We start from the raw sequence: 15,728 nt of genomic DNA, 5'->3' as shown, positions 1-15,728 counted from the left end.
CCACTAGTAATTTGGTTCAAAATTTGACTGATTCTTTTCTTTGAAGAATTAATGCAAAATTACAATGTGAATTTTGCTATATATAAGATAAAAATTTTATTCTAATTTTAAATCTCCCTGTTTCCAAGACAAAATCCCAATCAAATCACAGTGAAATTCGGGTGTCCATTTAAAGGGAATTCCCTTTAAGGTGGCATTTCTCCTGGACAAATCTTTGAACCATGAGAACCTCCCATGTTGAAACAGAAAGCTGTGACTTAAGATTTGGTATATATGGTGGGGTTGCCTGTATCAGGCTTTGGCTCAGGTCATGATCTCACCATCTGTGGGTTCAAGCCCCACATCAAGCTCTGTGCTGACAGTTTGGAGCCTGGAGCCTGCTTTGGATTGTGTGTCTCCCTCTCTCCACCCCACCCCCCACTCGTGCTCTGTCTCTCTCTCTCAAAAATAAATAAGCATTATGGGGCGCCTGGGTGGCTCAGTCGGTTAGGCGTCCGACTTCAGCTCAGGTCACGATCTCACGGTCTGTGAGCTCGAGCCCCGCGTCGGGCTCTGGGCTGATGATGGCCCAGAGCCTGGAGCCTGCTTCCGATTCTGTGTCTCCCTCTCTCTCTGACCCTCCCCCATTCATGCTCTGTCTCTGTCTCAAAAATAAATAAACGTTAAAAAAAAAAAAAGAAAAAAAAATAAATAAGCATTAAAAAAAATTTTTTTAAAAAAGATTTGGCATATGGTGAACAAAAATCACATCTTGTGGCTTTGCTCTGATTTTATAGGAAATTCATCCCTGTTTCAATTCAGGACTAGAAATCTGGCTTCTAAAATGATAGTTACAAAGAATATTAATAACATTAAAATGGTTCTAATTTTTTATTTAAAAAATTTTTTTAATGTTTTACTTATTTTTGAGACAGAGAGCAAGCGGGGGAGGGGCAGAGAGAGAGGGAGACACAATCTGAAGCAGGCTCCAGGCTCTGAGCTGTCAGCACAGAGCCTGATGCAGAGCTTGAACCCACAGACGGTGAGATCATGACCTGAGCTGAAGTCAGACGCTTAACTAGCTGAGCCACCCCGGCGCCCCATTTATAATTTTATTTTTAAAACAAGACAGAAATTTGTGTACACAGTATGATTATAACTTTTTAAAGTTTATTTATTTTGGGGCGCCTGGGTGGCGCAGTCGGTTAAGCGTCCGACTTCAACCAGGTCACGATCTCGCGGTCCGTGAGTTCGAGCCCCGCGTCAGGCTCTGGGCTGATGGCTCAGAGCCTGGAGCCTGTTTCCGATTCTGTGTCTCCCTCTCTCTCTGCCCCTCCCCCATTCATGCTCTGTCTCTCTCTGTCCCAAAAATAAATAAACGTTGAAAAAAAATTTAAAAAAAAAATAAATAAAAATAAAGTTTATTTATTTTGAGAAAGAGAGTGTGTGCATGTGGACACGCGTGAGTGGAGGAGGGGCAGAGAAAGAATCCCAAGCAGGCTCTGCGCTGTCAGCAAGGAGCCTGACACAGGACTTGATCCCACAAACTGGGAGATCATGACCTGAGCCACAATTAAGTGTTGGCAGCCCAACCAACGGACTGAGCCACCCAGGTGCCCTAAAATTTTTAACTGTAGGAGAACAACAACTAAAAGGAAATGTATGGATATATTAAAGTGATGGACAATGGCTTATTCACCTTCCTTTCTTTTCCCCCACACCTCCACCTGGTTTCCCTCACCTTCCAAAGTTGCTTCAATGAGCACACTTACTTTGATGATTTGAAAAAAAAAATTGTTTTAAGTAGCAAAAGGCACTCATCTGTTAATGAGATACAGATTTAAATAATGGTAGTATAATATAGTATACTCTATCTGCACAGTATACGTGAAAATCCTTAAAAACAATTTGCCATTAATCTTGCAATTCCATATCAGGAATTGCTCCTAAGGAAATTTTGTGGGTTGGAAAAATATACATCAGGATGCCAAGAATCTGTTGCTGTCATAGATGGGATTATAGGAGAATGTCTTAAGTCTTTATTTTCTGATTTTTCTAGAACACCTTTTTATAGCTAGAAAAAAATTAATTTTACTAAGAAAAAAAGTATTCCTTTGAGGTGCCTGGGTGGCTCAGTCAGTTAAGCATCTGACTTTGGCTCAGGTCACGATCTTGCCATTTGTGGGTTCAAGCCCCGTGTCGGGTTCTGTGCTGACAGCTCACAGCCTGGAGCCTGCTTTGGATTCTGTGTCTTCCTCTCTCTCTCTCACAAAAATGAATAAACATTAAAAAAAAAAAAAAAAAGCATTCCTTAACAGGGAGCTAGATAAGCTCAAACAAGGGTTTCTACATAAGCCCAAGAATTTGCTTCTGTTTCCTTAGCATAAGAAGTTTGGGAAATACGTGCTTACGTATATGTGTGGTATTTGCTATTTCCCAACACCCTTTGTTCAAAAGGAGAAAAGTGTTAAGGGCAAATTGAGTGCCAGGCCCCAAGTCCTTACTACGTTTTTGAGGACTGATAAGGGAAGAATTAAACCAGCAGCTCCATTCCAGAAGGGGGTTAGGAAGGGGTTGAGCGCCAAATTACAAATCCAAGCAGCTTAAACACATGACCCAAATAACTTAGGAGCTTCTGGACTAGATCACTTGATGGCCAGCAGGCTTGCACGGGAACGTGGAGAATCCATCTAATTATGTTAAATTATTTATGTATTTGCATGTCCCTGTTCATTCCATGGACCTTGTGATAAACCCAGAGAAATAAAAACTACAGGTCTGAGACTTGCCTTCTTTTTTTTAAGTAACTCATCTGTAGACCTCTGATCACTTGGGGCTGTAAGACACTAGGCAGCTGGGAAGTTTTTCCTGCCACTGTGCTTTGCAGAATTCTAAGGTGTTGAGAAGGCTGGGAAAACAACATGCGCTTCTTTCAAATGACTCTTGAGCTAACTGCAGTTCACGTACTACCAACCTCAGATTGGAAAATTTAGGACTGAAAATTAAACAGACTACAGGATTTTTTATTCCTCTTTTAAAACAGAGTTTATATATTCCATCATACTTATATTTTTCCTCATTTTTATTTTATAAAATAAGGGAAAATGTCTAAGTTATCCACATCCAAACCATCTGAAATGGTGCATTTCCTTCCGATCTTTTTGCATGTATTGGCTCAGTTGTTTCCGCTTTTTATGCAGATGTGATGAAGCTGGAAGAACAACTTTATATACTACTTTCTTAGCCTATCATATTTCTCCATGTCACTACAAACTCCTTGAATATTTTATATCTGCTTCGCATCATTCCACTGAGTAAGTATTCTAAAGTAATCCCTCGTTGATGGACATCTAGGTAGTTTCTAACTTGTCACTAATAAAAGTAATGCCATAATGTAGATCTTTTTGAAAAAGCTGTTTTTGTAGTTTCAATGACTTCTTTAGAACATATTCCGAGAAGTGAAATAACCAGGGTTAAGGATATGAACAGTTAAGGTTCCTGATGTGCTTTGCCGAATGATTTTCCAAGAGAGTCATATTTATGTACCCTCCCAGTAGCCACTACTGTGTATTTTAGCAAATGTCCTCTTGAATTAGGTATCTTTTTTAACTTTGAAAAACTGATAAAAATCTTATTTTTATTTCCTTCATCATTATTGAGTTAAACATTTTCTGTACATTAAATTGGCTTTACTTCCTTTTATGAACTGCCTGCACATGACTTCTGTTTATTTATCTATTGGATGAAGTTGTCACATTTTTGGATCAATTTGTAACATACTCTTTATAGGTAATCAACCCTTGCAGGTATTTGTTGCAATTTTCCACCAACCCTTCATCCCCATGCTACTAGCCTCAATAGGCTTTTAATCTTTAGTGTTGTTTTAGCTGGGGTATTTTTAGATACACAGGAATTTAGGTATTTTACTTAGTCAAATATATTGACCTTATTCTTCATGATTTCCGCTAACACTTTTAACCTTGGAAAGTACTAACCTTCCACATGAGACGGTTATGAACATTAACTTACATCTTCTGTTATGTTTTAAAATTTTGATACATGACTCTTAAATCCTTCGGGGGAATTTATTTTTGTATACAATGTAAGGAAAAGAGTCAAAGAGATTCCTTGCCTGCCTCATGTATCCAAACCTAACCAATTGTCCCTGGAAATATTATTAGAATTCCCATCCAGTAAAAAAGTATTGGGTAATATTTCCCCTTCCATTGATTCATTATTTCTTTTTTATAATATTTATATAATTTATATATATGTGTGTATGTGTGTGTACATATACATACATACATATATTATAATGTAAGAGCTATTTCTGGACCACCTAATCTGCTCTACTGATCATTCTATTTTTTTAATAATTGCTATGTTAATTATTCTCTCCTGTCAGGCAGAGAAAGTACTCTCCCATTATCCTTTCTTCCTCCAAATTTTATTACCTATTTATTGTTCATAATATAATTGTAGAATACTTTAGATCACATTCTCAAAAACTTTCCATTGTCTTTACTTTTGCCAGAATTCTGTTAAACATATAAATTAATTCATCAAGAACTAACATCTTTATGATAGTCCTTTCATTCAATTTTAGAATAGGACTTGCATAACTTTGTCACTGAAATTACCACATAAGTCTATTTGGTTATAAATGAACTGTCATATAGTGAACAGAGAAAGGAATGCTAGCCCAAGATGTGCCTCCGGCCAGCTGTGTGAATGGGGACCATTTCTTTTTTTTTTTTTTTTTTTTATTTTTTTTTTCAACGTTTATTTATTTTTGGGACAGAGACAGAGCATGAACGGGGGAGGGGCAGAGAGAGAGAGGGAGACACAGAATCAGAAACAGGCTCCAGGCTCTGAGCCATCAGCCATCAGCCCAGAGCCTGACGTGGGGCTCGAACTCCCGGACCGCGAGATCGTGACCTGGTTGAAGTCGGACGCTTAACCGACTGCGCCACCCAGGCGCCCCAAATGGGGACCATTTCTAAGCCTGTTTGTGCACATGTTAAGTGCACACAATCTCCAGTCTGCTTGTTTCACAAGGTCAAGGGAAATAAGAGACATGAAAGTAGAATGGAAGGCATGTGTGCCACACAAACATGGGGGGTTATTATTAACACCAGAGGCAGGGTATTATTAGTACCTTTGGTGAGTAGTAGGTCAAACTACTGAAAACAGAAAACTAATGTTGAAATTTTGTGCTTGCCTTTTCCCAAAATAAAGAACCTCACAGTCATGTTGACAAAGATCCAGGAGAATCCCAAGAACTGCACAAGATTATACATGAACAGGTATCCTTTCTTCAAGCTTGTAAGAGCTGAAAAGCAAAACAAGACAGTAAACTGTTACAAGGGGTAGGTGCAGCAGGAGGGAGTATGGGGGGCATACCTGGGTGACCTCTCCCCACTTTCCCACTGGGTGCCCTAAGCTCCCAAAAATATATCTGGCCCAGATCTGTGCCAGCCTGGGCTCCTAGTCCCACAGAGAAATGGGTAAAATTATGAACATTGCACTCCAAGGTATGTTTTTAGCAGTCTTTCCCCTCATAGCCTTGAAGGGTAAGTACACAGACATAAGTCCAAGGAGAATAAAGACAAATTACTTCTGGCAAAGAATGACCACCTTAGAGGGCATTAAAGAAGGTAAATAAAGCTATACTCAGCTCCTGCTCTTACCATTTTTATATTATCTATAGTTTCTTCTTCCTGGAATTTTTTTAAGGCCATGTAGGTCAAAGTAGCTCAAAGAAATAGGAACACAATGAAAAAAAGAATTCTGACATTTGATCATATATTCATTCAACCAAGTATTAACTGGACACCTCCAACATGCAAGGTACTGAGGGGGCACTACTGGGATTCAAAGATGTTAAGACTTGATGTTGCCCTGAAAGAACTTATAATCTGAAAGCTGTAATACAAAATCGAGAGTAATAGGTAATGTCTTGTGACAATTTCGAGGTGAGAAAATGACATTAGGCTGGGGAAGTCAGAATCAGGCAGTCTGCATAGATGAGACGATGCCTGCTCTGGGCTTTGGAAGATGGGTAGGATGAGGATATAACCAAAGAAGGAAAATTACAGACTGAGATGCAGGAGGATAAGGAACATTAATTTTGTCTGCAGCCTAAGGCTCATGAAGACACAGCCAATTACAGAGTTAAGGAAGGAGTAAGGAACTTAGAGTCACGGTTGAGTCAAAGGGGTAGGACACAGGAAATGGGACAGTTCTCAAGAGAAGAGCTATGGAGTTCAAATTTTCCTGCTACATATTTATTCCTAGGCTACAGATATTCTGCATATAACCCTTGGCTGATGCTCAAATAATCACACTAAATAGTGTGCTCAATTAAACGCAACCCAGTCCTGAGAAGCCAAGAGTCAGACTTTTCGCAACATGTAACTACACTTTTTTCTTCAAAACTACAAAAATGTATTATACTTCCCCATCCTAAAGAATTCATTTCATCAGGGAGCACCTAGGTGGCTCAGTTGTTCGCACCCCTCCATACCCCCATCTCTATCATTAGTTAACTGGTAACTCCCACGGCCGTGGGGGCAACTTACTTTCAGGGGACCCTTGGCTTTCAATTCTTAGTTTATTTAGGCGTTCTTCTTCCTAGAATTTGGACAGATTTCCAAGAACACAGGTTAGGATTCCCAGATGCTTGCAAAAGTCCACCTGCAGGATAAGTGATCTGACTCCCTCAAAGCCACTTCCTCCAATTGTGTTCATATTTCACTGGGGCAAACGGCCTAGCTAATGGTGCCAGAAAGCCTGACTCCTCCTACTAGGTAGTGCTAGCATCATAGAATGCCCTTCCAATGCTCACAGAATTAAACCAATCAGCTGGCTTCCAAACTACAAAGTGGATAGTCTTAGAATCATGGAGCTGGAAAAGACACCCAGAAGATGTGTCATGGTCGTAGGAACTAAACAGAATTTTAAGGCAGTAAATAGACAGCAGTTTTGGTTGTTGTTGTTTCTGAGACTTCCAGATTTTTAGTATAATTTTTCCAGAAGCTAAAATCATGTCGCCAACATCAGTAAGAACCCACATCTGGTCAATATATAGATAGATATGTACAGAAATATTTATAAATATAGGTAGGATTTGCATGCACGCATATAGTTAGTTGCTCATTCTGTTACCTGAGAGGGCCTAGAAGCAATATCTAGAGCCCAGATCTTGGTTTCCACTATTATCCTTCAATAAAAAGAACAGAGCTCCTTGAAGAATGGCTGACTCTAGGGCTGGAGCAGGGAATATACAAGATAAGCCTGGGGCAGCTTATAGTGCTAGAAATTAAGAATGTCAAAAAAAAAAAAAAAAGCACCCCACAGTGATGGAGCTTTGTCAAAGAGACACAAGAGTCAACTGAAAAAGCTTCCAATAGCCAAAGCTGGAACAACACAAACAACAAAATAAATAATATAGTACTGGGTTATAACCCAAATATAAAATATTCATCAGTCCATACTGATATAAATAAATTATTGAATAAATGAAGAGGAGATAAATCTCCCATGTGGAAAAATTCCAAATAAAGTACGTAGACACTCTACCCTAAAGTTGGAAAGCATCACTCTTCACTCCTTTGGCATGGGCTATGCACAGTGACTTCCATCCAAAAAGTACACAGTAGGGGCACCTGGGTCGCTCAGTCGGTTTAAGTGTCCGACATTGGCTCAGGTCATGATCTCGCGGTCTGTGGGTTTGAGCCGGGCAGCTCAGAGCCTGGAGCCTCCTTCAGATTCTGTGTCTCCCTCTCTCTCTGCCCCTCCCCTGCTCACGCTCTGTCTGTCTCTCTCAAAAGAAAATAAACATTGAAAAATATTTTTTTAATTTAAACAAAAAGTACAAAGTAAAGAAAGGTGGGGGAGTAACATTACAGTGGAGAAATCTGACAAATGTTACCTCAGCCAGATGACCAAGATCAATATCAACAGTGATAAGTCATGCTGATAGTATGTGCCCTTGATACGACACAGTAAGAATTAAACCTCTGTGGTCTTCCTCCCCCCAAACCCATCACCCCATCTAATCATAAGAAAAACATTCGACACACCCCAGTTGAGAGACAAAATACAAAATACATGTCCAGTACTTCTATAAAACCATGTTTCCAGGTCTTTAACTGAATTTGTCTTTATTCTATCAGATAGATAAAGATACCTGCCAAATAGGTATCTGAGGTAGCCCAAAAAACTTGTGTTCTTTATGATTTGTGTCTAGATCTTTACTAGGATCCAGGTCCTTACTGACCTTGGCTCTGAGCTCCATTTCCGCATCAGACTCGTCCAGCCAGCGATCAAAGTCGGGGGCCAAAAACAGTGGGCGCTTCTCCTGCTTGGTGAGTCTCTCCCACCAGTGACTTACTTTCTTCTGTACCGTAATGTTTACCTGCCTTTGGGTCAGTTTGTAAACCGGCTAGAAGAGAAAGTGAGAATGTGAGAGTGCCCTTGCCTTCCCATCCCTCACTCCTCCTGCGACAAGTGCACCAAGCCAGTGTAGCTACCCAGAGAAGCTCACAATATATGCTCACTCCCCTTCCTCCCCCATTCCTACAAGCCGTGATGCAAGGAGAACATCTGGACCAAGGGCTGGGATAGCCAAGAACTGCTAAGAATGGCGCTCTGTTTCTTTGATTCCTCCAGCAAATGACTTCAGAGGAAATCAGGGTGAGAAAGGCATATAGTTCCGGTTTTCCTGGAGGAAACCAGGCGAACCTCCTGCCAGACCTGTATCATGCAAGGCATGACTTCCAATCACTCTCTCAGTGCATCCTCACTGTCCACATTTCTCTCCCATGAAGATGACTGAATTCAAGTGGTCAACAATCCCTGGCCTAGCGAGCCCTTGTTTTTTAGAAAGGTCTACTCAAGACTGGAACTTAGTGGATACTTAGTGGATAATGACAACTCTATCACAAGGGCCAGCCTAGGGCATCTTCCCAACAAAACTCAAATTCTGAGAGGCTGTTCCAGTTCATTATTCCTCCACATAGCCTCTTCCTTCCTTACCTCCGAGGCAAGACCTATGACAGGTTCTCTATCCCTTACACTATTGCTGGCTATTAAAACAACCAAAACAACGGACCCCTCCTGCACAGAGAGATCAATATGCCCAGGCCCCCAGAGATAAGAGAGTAATTCCAGAAACTTCAATACACCATCTGTGAGATTCTCTCTCTTCCTGTCAGAAAAACTTCCTCGAGTTCTGAGAGAAAGGAAACTTCAATTATACTTCCAGCATTCTTTCTGAAGGTCAGCTGCCTCCACCTTTTCGGATTTCTACTGCCCCTGTGGCAAAGTCACATGAAAGTAAGCCCCTGGCATGGGCTTTACCTAGCTTACGTAACTCTGCTCCCTGTGAGCGCCACACCCCTCTGTCTTCACTGAAAACCACAGAACATCAGAGCTGGAAAGGACCCTAAAGATTATTTAGTCCAATCATCCATTTAACACACACGAGGAAATTGTAACTCAAAGAAGTGAAGAGACTTGTTTGCACTGCTAATCACCTCAGGTTCTCTGACTTTCCTACTCCTTTGCAGCTAAAATCTGGGCTCAGTTCCCAATAAAAGAACCATATTCTCCTTTGGTTTTCATCTTATTTCCCCCCACAACCCTTGCCCTCCTATTTTACTGAACTAGTATTTATTTCCTAAAATGGAAAGGGAAGTGAGAAAAGAGAAAACATACCTCTGGTTTCACAGGGTCTAAGAACTCCAAGTGAAATTCATAGACATTGTCTCCTTTGGCACCATGTCCCTGAGCTAAAAAGAAAGAAATGTGGGTTACAATGTGAACAGGCAGAGCAAGGCCATCCAAAAGCTTGGTGCAGTTCTCTCAGAAGCATACAAATAGTAATGGGTCCTTCCAAAATGAGTAGGGGCTTGTGAGCAGAACTACTCGACAGCTAGATAAGCCGAATCCCAGACAAAAGTTTTATCTCCACATGTCCTTCTAATGATCAGTTCCAGAGTATTTACTGAATCTTCCAATGTGGCCTTGATAATACCCAGTACAAATAAGAGGCAGGAAAAGCAATACAGAAAGCAAAGCCAAAGGTATCACATAGATATAAATTTAACTTTCACATTTACTTTGGTGCTGAATTCAGAACAGAGAAATATCAGGTGGGCGTATTCTCTTAACTGCAGTTAAGGAGAGTTGTGTGGAGAACACAGAAGTGCTGGACTGTCTCAGAGAAAGCTCTGAATCTAACATCTCCCTACCAATGACAGAAAAAGGAGACGCTCACTTCTCCTTTAGCACATCCCAAAAGGAATGAAAAAGAGAAATATAATTTCCTCGTCTCATTTCTAGGAGAGGATAAATGGATCTGGGATGAAAATCCCTGGGTTGCCCATTACACCATTCCTGTGCTTTGACATGGCTCCTTTCCCCAAATCAAGCAGGTGCCGTGCCTAGGTGCCAATGACTGCTAGACATCCCTTCCTCTCTAACTCTCTGACTTGTCTATCATTTGGTTCCCTCCTGGATTCTCATTCCTCATCTGGCCATATGTGGTACAACTTGCCTAATATCTGCTATATACAGGTGGCTACTGTTCTCTAGGACCATAAATTCCTTAAGGTTGAGCAGTCCATAATCTCCAACTGGCAAGATACACTTTCATCACTTAACTTCCTCTCTCAAATGTATAACACCCCAAAAATCTGAGCTGCTACAAGTGTTCTCATCTTGAAAAGCAGATACGAAAGCCAGGCTGTGGCTTTCATGCAAATATACCAAGGTAGATGGAATCTCAAGTAAAGCAGAAACTCCTCAATATCCCATAACCCCAGTCTCTTAGTAATGGCATTCCAAAGAACTAGAACAAAGAGAGAGCAGGGAGAATCCCATCCCATTGGGTGACAATGAATCTGGACCTACCCTCTCAGGCCCAGCAGCATATCTGCTGACGAACTAAGGAGAAAGGAGACAGAGGCAAGTTCACAGAAACAAAGACTGTCAGAGCAACAAAGGCTCGAGGTATCATCGAGAATGCCATGTTTCTTAAACTGGCCTTTGACTGTACCATATCAGGGAGCTGCAAAATCTATTCAGAAAATTTCTATTTTTTGTTTTGATTATAATCTTTAAAAAAAAATCATAGTCTGGATCATCTAGATGGCTACATTATAATCAACTACTGACATACAAGTTTAGCAGCTGTGTTTGTGGCCATGTTCACAGCTGCAATAGAGCCAAGTATCACTTAAAGTGACCATATTTAATTCTTAACATGTTTTCTCAAACTGGGGCCTATGGCCTGGGAGGATCCTTAGGACATATTTTCAGGTGTCCATAGGTCCTAAAGTTTGAGAAACACAGATTATAACCAAATACCTTCATTTTATGGGCCCACAGAAGGCAGTAAGTTGTTGTCCAGGGTGATAGCGGGATTAGAACTAGAAGATAGATCTCCTGATTTCCAGCTCGGGATTCTTTCTTGCTCTATCTACTGCCTCTCCAAGAGAAAAGTGGGACTTTAAATAAGTTCTTTGACTTTTTCAATCATGTATTTCAAAACAATCTAGTTTACCCCAAGAGCAGCAGAGAGGTGAGCATCAATAGAAAGTGAATAAAACAAATAGACAAAAAGAAAAAGAAACCACCACCACGCCTCTGTAGCTGTGTAGAAAGTGGGGAGCATTTGCCCGGATACTGACCTTTGAAATGCAGCACATTTTCAGTGATGCTGATGGCAGGATTCTGTGAAAAGAGACCAAGGATGCAAGAAGGGCATTTTAATAGGAGAAAAATGAAATTAACACCGGGCTTACTTCCCTCCATCCTTCCCCCTTAGGGACTTGACCTCCTACCTACGCCTCCTCCAGAAAATACATCTAGTTGTTTATTCACAGCTCTGTACGGGATTTCTCCGTGCCTATCTGTACCCATCTGAGATTGCAGGCTGCTGCAAGAAGAACCCTAAACTGTTCTCACTGTGCAGAACTATCAGATACTGAGTCAGTTCGTTCTGCTAATGGCAAATGGCACAAGGTGCTATGTGAGGTGCTTCCAGGGAATACGCAGATCTCCAAGACTCAGTCCCTGAGCTGTGGAGGCACAGAATCTAGTGGAACAGATGAGTCATTTCCTGTGAGAAGATATCAAATAGTATCAAATAACATATGCTCAAAACCAAGAGAGTAGTAAAAAGCAGTGAGTATTATGGACACTAATAAGAGAGCAAGCTCAAGAATCGAATGGCTGGGGCAAGTTTCACCAAAGGTGGGGCCTATAATGCAACATGAAGAGTCAATTAATTCCAACAAGTAGAGAGAAGGGCTGACAGTCACAGGGGATTGGTTCAAATTGAAATGTACAGTGCCCTCACCTCATGCTCCTCATGCTCTTAACCCCTATCCAAACCAACACTAGAAGAGATTAAATTCTCCAAATTGTTCACTTATTCCCAGAAGTTGACACGTGCCTTTAACTTCATAACTTAAAGTGAAACTCTTTTATCAATGGATAAGAAACTACTCACCTCCTACCTCCCAGCTCAAAGTTAATAATCAGGGAGCAGCATGTTTCCAGTGACATAACTAATTCATTTAATTTTTCCCCTGTAGGCTCAGTTCTCTGTGCTGAGAGCTCCATCATGCATTGAAGGAAACCGACAAGACAGAGAGAAGGTTGGAGAGGGGGTATACTCATGGGGAGTGAGAGCCTGCAGGGTCTATTCACAGCCAAGAGTGTTAAGAAAAGGGAAAGAACAAAGGCTGGGGTAGGTGGGGGTGAGCAACTGGGCCGAGCTTTATGTTAAGACCCTCCCTAGTGGGAGTACAGACTTCAGGCTGAGATGCTCATGGAAAGGAGCTAAAAATCTAGATGATCTTCTCTTTCACAGGAAGAGGCAGTTAGGAAACCTCAGTAAAAGAGGCTACACTTCCAGGGACATAGTCCCTCAGTAACGGAAACAGGGTTTTGATATAGCTGTTCTCATTAAATCTAAAGTTCTAGAATGTCTGGAGGTAAATTTCCTACCGAGGTCACTTCTTGCCCAAACTGGGTATGTTTCCTATACTCTAAATCACTTGGAAGGAAAAATGAATAAAATTGAATCAGCAGCCAAAAAACTACTAACAAACAAAAGTCCAGGACCAGATGGCTTCACAGGTAAATACCAAACATTTAAAGAAGAGTTAATACCTATCTTTCTGAAACTATTCCAAAAACTTGGAGAGGAGAAACGCTTCCAAACCTATTCTGTGAGGCCAGCATTACCATTATACCAAAACCAGAGAAAAGAGATTATACACACACACACACACACACACACACACACACACACACACACACAATTACAGACCAATATCTCTGATAAATACAGAAACAAAAATTTTCAACAAAATATTAGCAAACTTAAATCAACAGTACATTAAAAGGATCATATACCATGACTGAGATTGATTCCAGGGATGCAAAGATGTTTCCATATACTAAAATCAATCAACATGATACACCACATTAACAGAATGAAGGATAAAAGCCACATACATGATCATCTCAATAGATAAAAAAAAGCATCTGACAAAATTCAACATCCAATGATAAATACAATGATATAATTTATCATCATTTATGATTAAACCTCTCAACAAAGAGTGTACAGAGGGAATACACCTCAACATAAAAAATGCCATATAAGGGGCGCCTGGGTGGCGCAGTCGGTTAAGCGTCCGACTTCAGCCAGGTCACGATCTCGCAGTCCGTGAGTTCGAGCCCCGCGTCGGGCTCTGGGCTGATGGCTCAGAGCCTGGAGCCTATTTCCGATTCTGTGTCTCCCTCTCTCTCTGCCCCTCCCCCGTTCATGCTCTGTCTCTCTCTGTCCCAAAAATAAATAAACGTTGAAAAAAAAATTTTTTTAATAAAAAAAAAATGCCATATAAGACAAACTCATCGCTAATGTCATACTCAATGATGAAAAGCTGAAAGCTTTTCTCTAAGATCACGAAGACAAGGACACCCACTGTCCCCACTTTTATCTAACATAGTACTGGAAATCAGACTAAATAAATAAATAAATGGCATCCAAATTGGTTAAAAAAAGAAGTAAAATTGTCACTATTTGCAGATAACATGAAGCTAATAAATACAGAAAATTCTAAAGACTCCACCAAAAAACTACTAGAATTAATAAATGAATTCCATCAAGTTGCAGGATACAAAATCAATGTACAGAAATCTGCTGCATTTCTATACACTAATAATGGACTATCAGAAATGGAAATTAAGAAAACAATGTCATTTACACTTGCATCAGAAAGAATAAAACACCTAGGAATAAATTTAACCAAGGAGGGAAAAGACCTGGATTCTGAAAACTGTAAGACACAGGTGAAAAAAATTGAAAGATGATGTAAATAAATGGAAAGATATTCCAGGCTCATAGACTGGAAGAATTAATAGTATTAAATGCCCATACTACCAATAACAATCTACAGACTAAATGCAATCCCTATCAAAATACCAATGGCATTTTTCACAGAACTAGAATAAATAATCCTAAAATTTGTACAGAGCCACAAAAAGACCCCAAATAGCCAAAGCAATTTTGAAAAAGAAGAAGAAAGCAGGAGGCATCATGCTGCCTGATTTCAAACTATACTACAAAGCTATAGTAACCAAACAGTAGAGTACTGGCACAAAGATAGACACAGATCAATGGAACAGAATAGAAAACCCAGAAATAAACCCAAGCTTCCATGGTCAATTAATCTATGGCAAAGGAGGCAAGAATATGCAATGAGAAAAGGACAGTCTCTTCAATCAATGGTGTCAGGAAAACTGGACAGCTACATGTAAAAGAATGAAACTGGACCACTTTCTTATCCCGTATACAAAAATAAACTCAAAATGGATTGAAGATTTAAATGTAAGACCTGAAACAATAAAACTTCTAAAAGAAAACATAGGCAGTAAATTCCTGGACATTCATCTTTGAAATACTTTTTACATCTGTCTCTTCAGGCAAGGACAGCAAAAGCAAAAAAAAAACAAATACATCACACCAGAAAGCTTTTGCACAGTGAAGGAAACCATTAACAAAACAAAAAGGCAACTTACTGAATGGGTGAAAACATTTGTAAGCGATATATTCCATAACGGATTAATATCCAAAATATATCAAGAACTCATATACAACTCAACACAGAAACAAAATCCAATTAAAAAAAGGGGCCCAGGATATGAATAGACATTTTTCCAAAGAAGACATACGGATAGCCAACAGACACATGAAAAGATGCTAAACATGACTAATCATCAGGGAAATGCAAATCAAAAGTACAATGAGATTATCACGTCACACCTGTCAGAATGGCTATTATCCAAAAGAAAAAAAAAATCTTGGTGAGGATGTGGAAAAAAGGGAGCCCTCATGTACTGTTGGTGAGAATGTAAATTGGTCAGCCACTATGGAAAACAGTATGGAGTTTCCTCAAAAAATTAAAATAGGACTACTATACAATCCAGCGACTCTTCTTCTGGGTATTTATCCAAAAAAAAAAAAAAAAAGAAAAGAAAAAAGAAAAAAGAAAGAAAATACTTTGCTAAGATTTAAGAACTTTTTAAATGTTTATGTATTTATTTTGAGGGGGAACAGGGCAGAGAGAGAGAGAGAGAGAGAGAGAGAGAGAGAGAGAGAGAGAGAGAGAGAGAACCCCAAGCAGGCTCTCTGCTGTCAGTGCAGAGCCCGATGCAGGGCTGATTCT

General features: G+C 40.1%; 1 protein-coding gene across 1 annotated transcript in view; it reads right to left on the bottom strand.

Annotated features, from left to right (window-relative positions):
* HACD3 (3-hydroxyacyl-CoA dehydratase 3) overlaps window positions 1-15,728 on the bottom strand; it is a 38,479-nt gene that overhangs the window by 10,471 nt on the left and 12,280 nt on the right. The window contains exons 2-6 of the mRNA XM_040493007.1: window positions 11,676-11,718; window positions 9,700-9,773; window positions 8,261-8,425; window positions 6,561-6,612; window positions 5,201-5,311 (exon numbers count right to left, since the gene is read on the bottom strand). Coding sequence (XP_040348941.1) covers window positions 5,201-5,311; window positions 6,561-6,612; window positions 8,261-8,425; window positions 9,700-9,773; window positions 11,676-11,718 — 445 coding nt within the window. The remainder of the gene's footprint in view (window positions 1-5,200; window positions 5,312-6,560; window positions 6,613-8,260; window positions 8,426-9,699; window positions 9,774-11,675; window positions 11,719-15,728) is intronic.

The sequence above is a fragment of the Herpailurus yagouaroundi genome, unplaced genomic scaffold (assembly GCF_014898765.1).
Source record: "Herpailurus yagouaroundi ecotype Mexico unplaced genomic scaffold, PumYag 184, whole genome shotgun sequence".
Lineage (NCBI taxonomy): Eukaryota > Metazoa > Chordata > Mammalia > Carnivora > Felidae > Herpailurus > Herpailurus yagouaroundi.
Note: the sequence above shows the minus strand (reverse complement) of the source record. Positions and strands in the feature narration are given on the sequence as shown.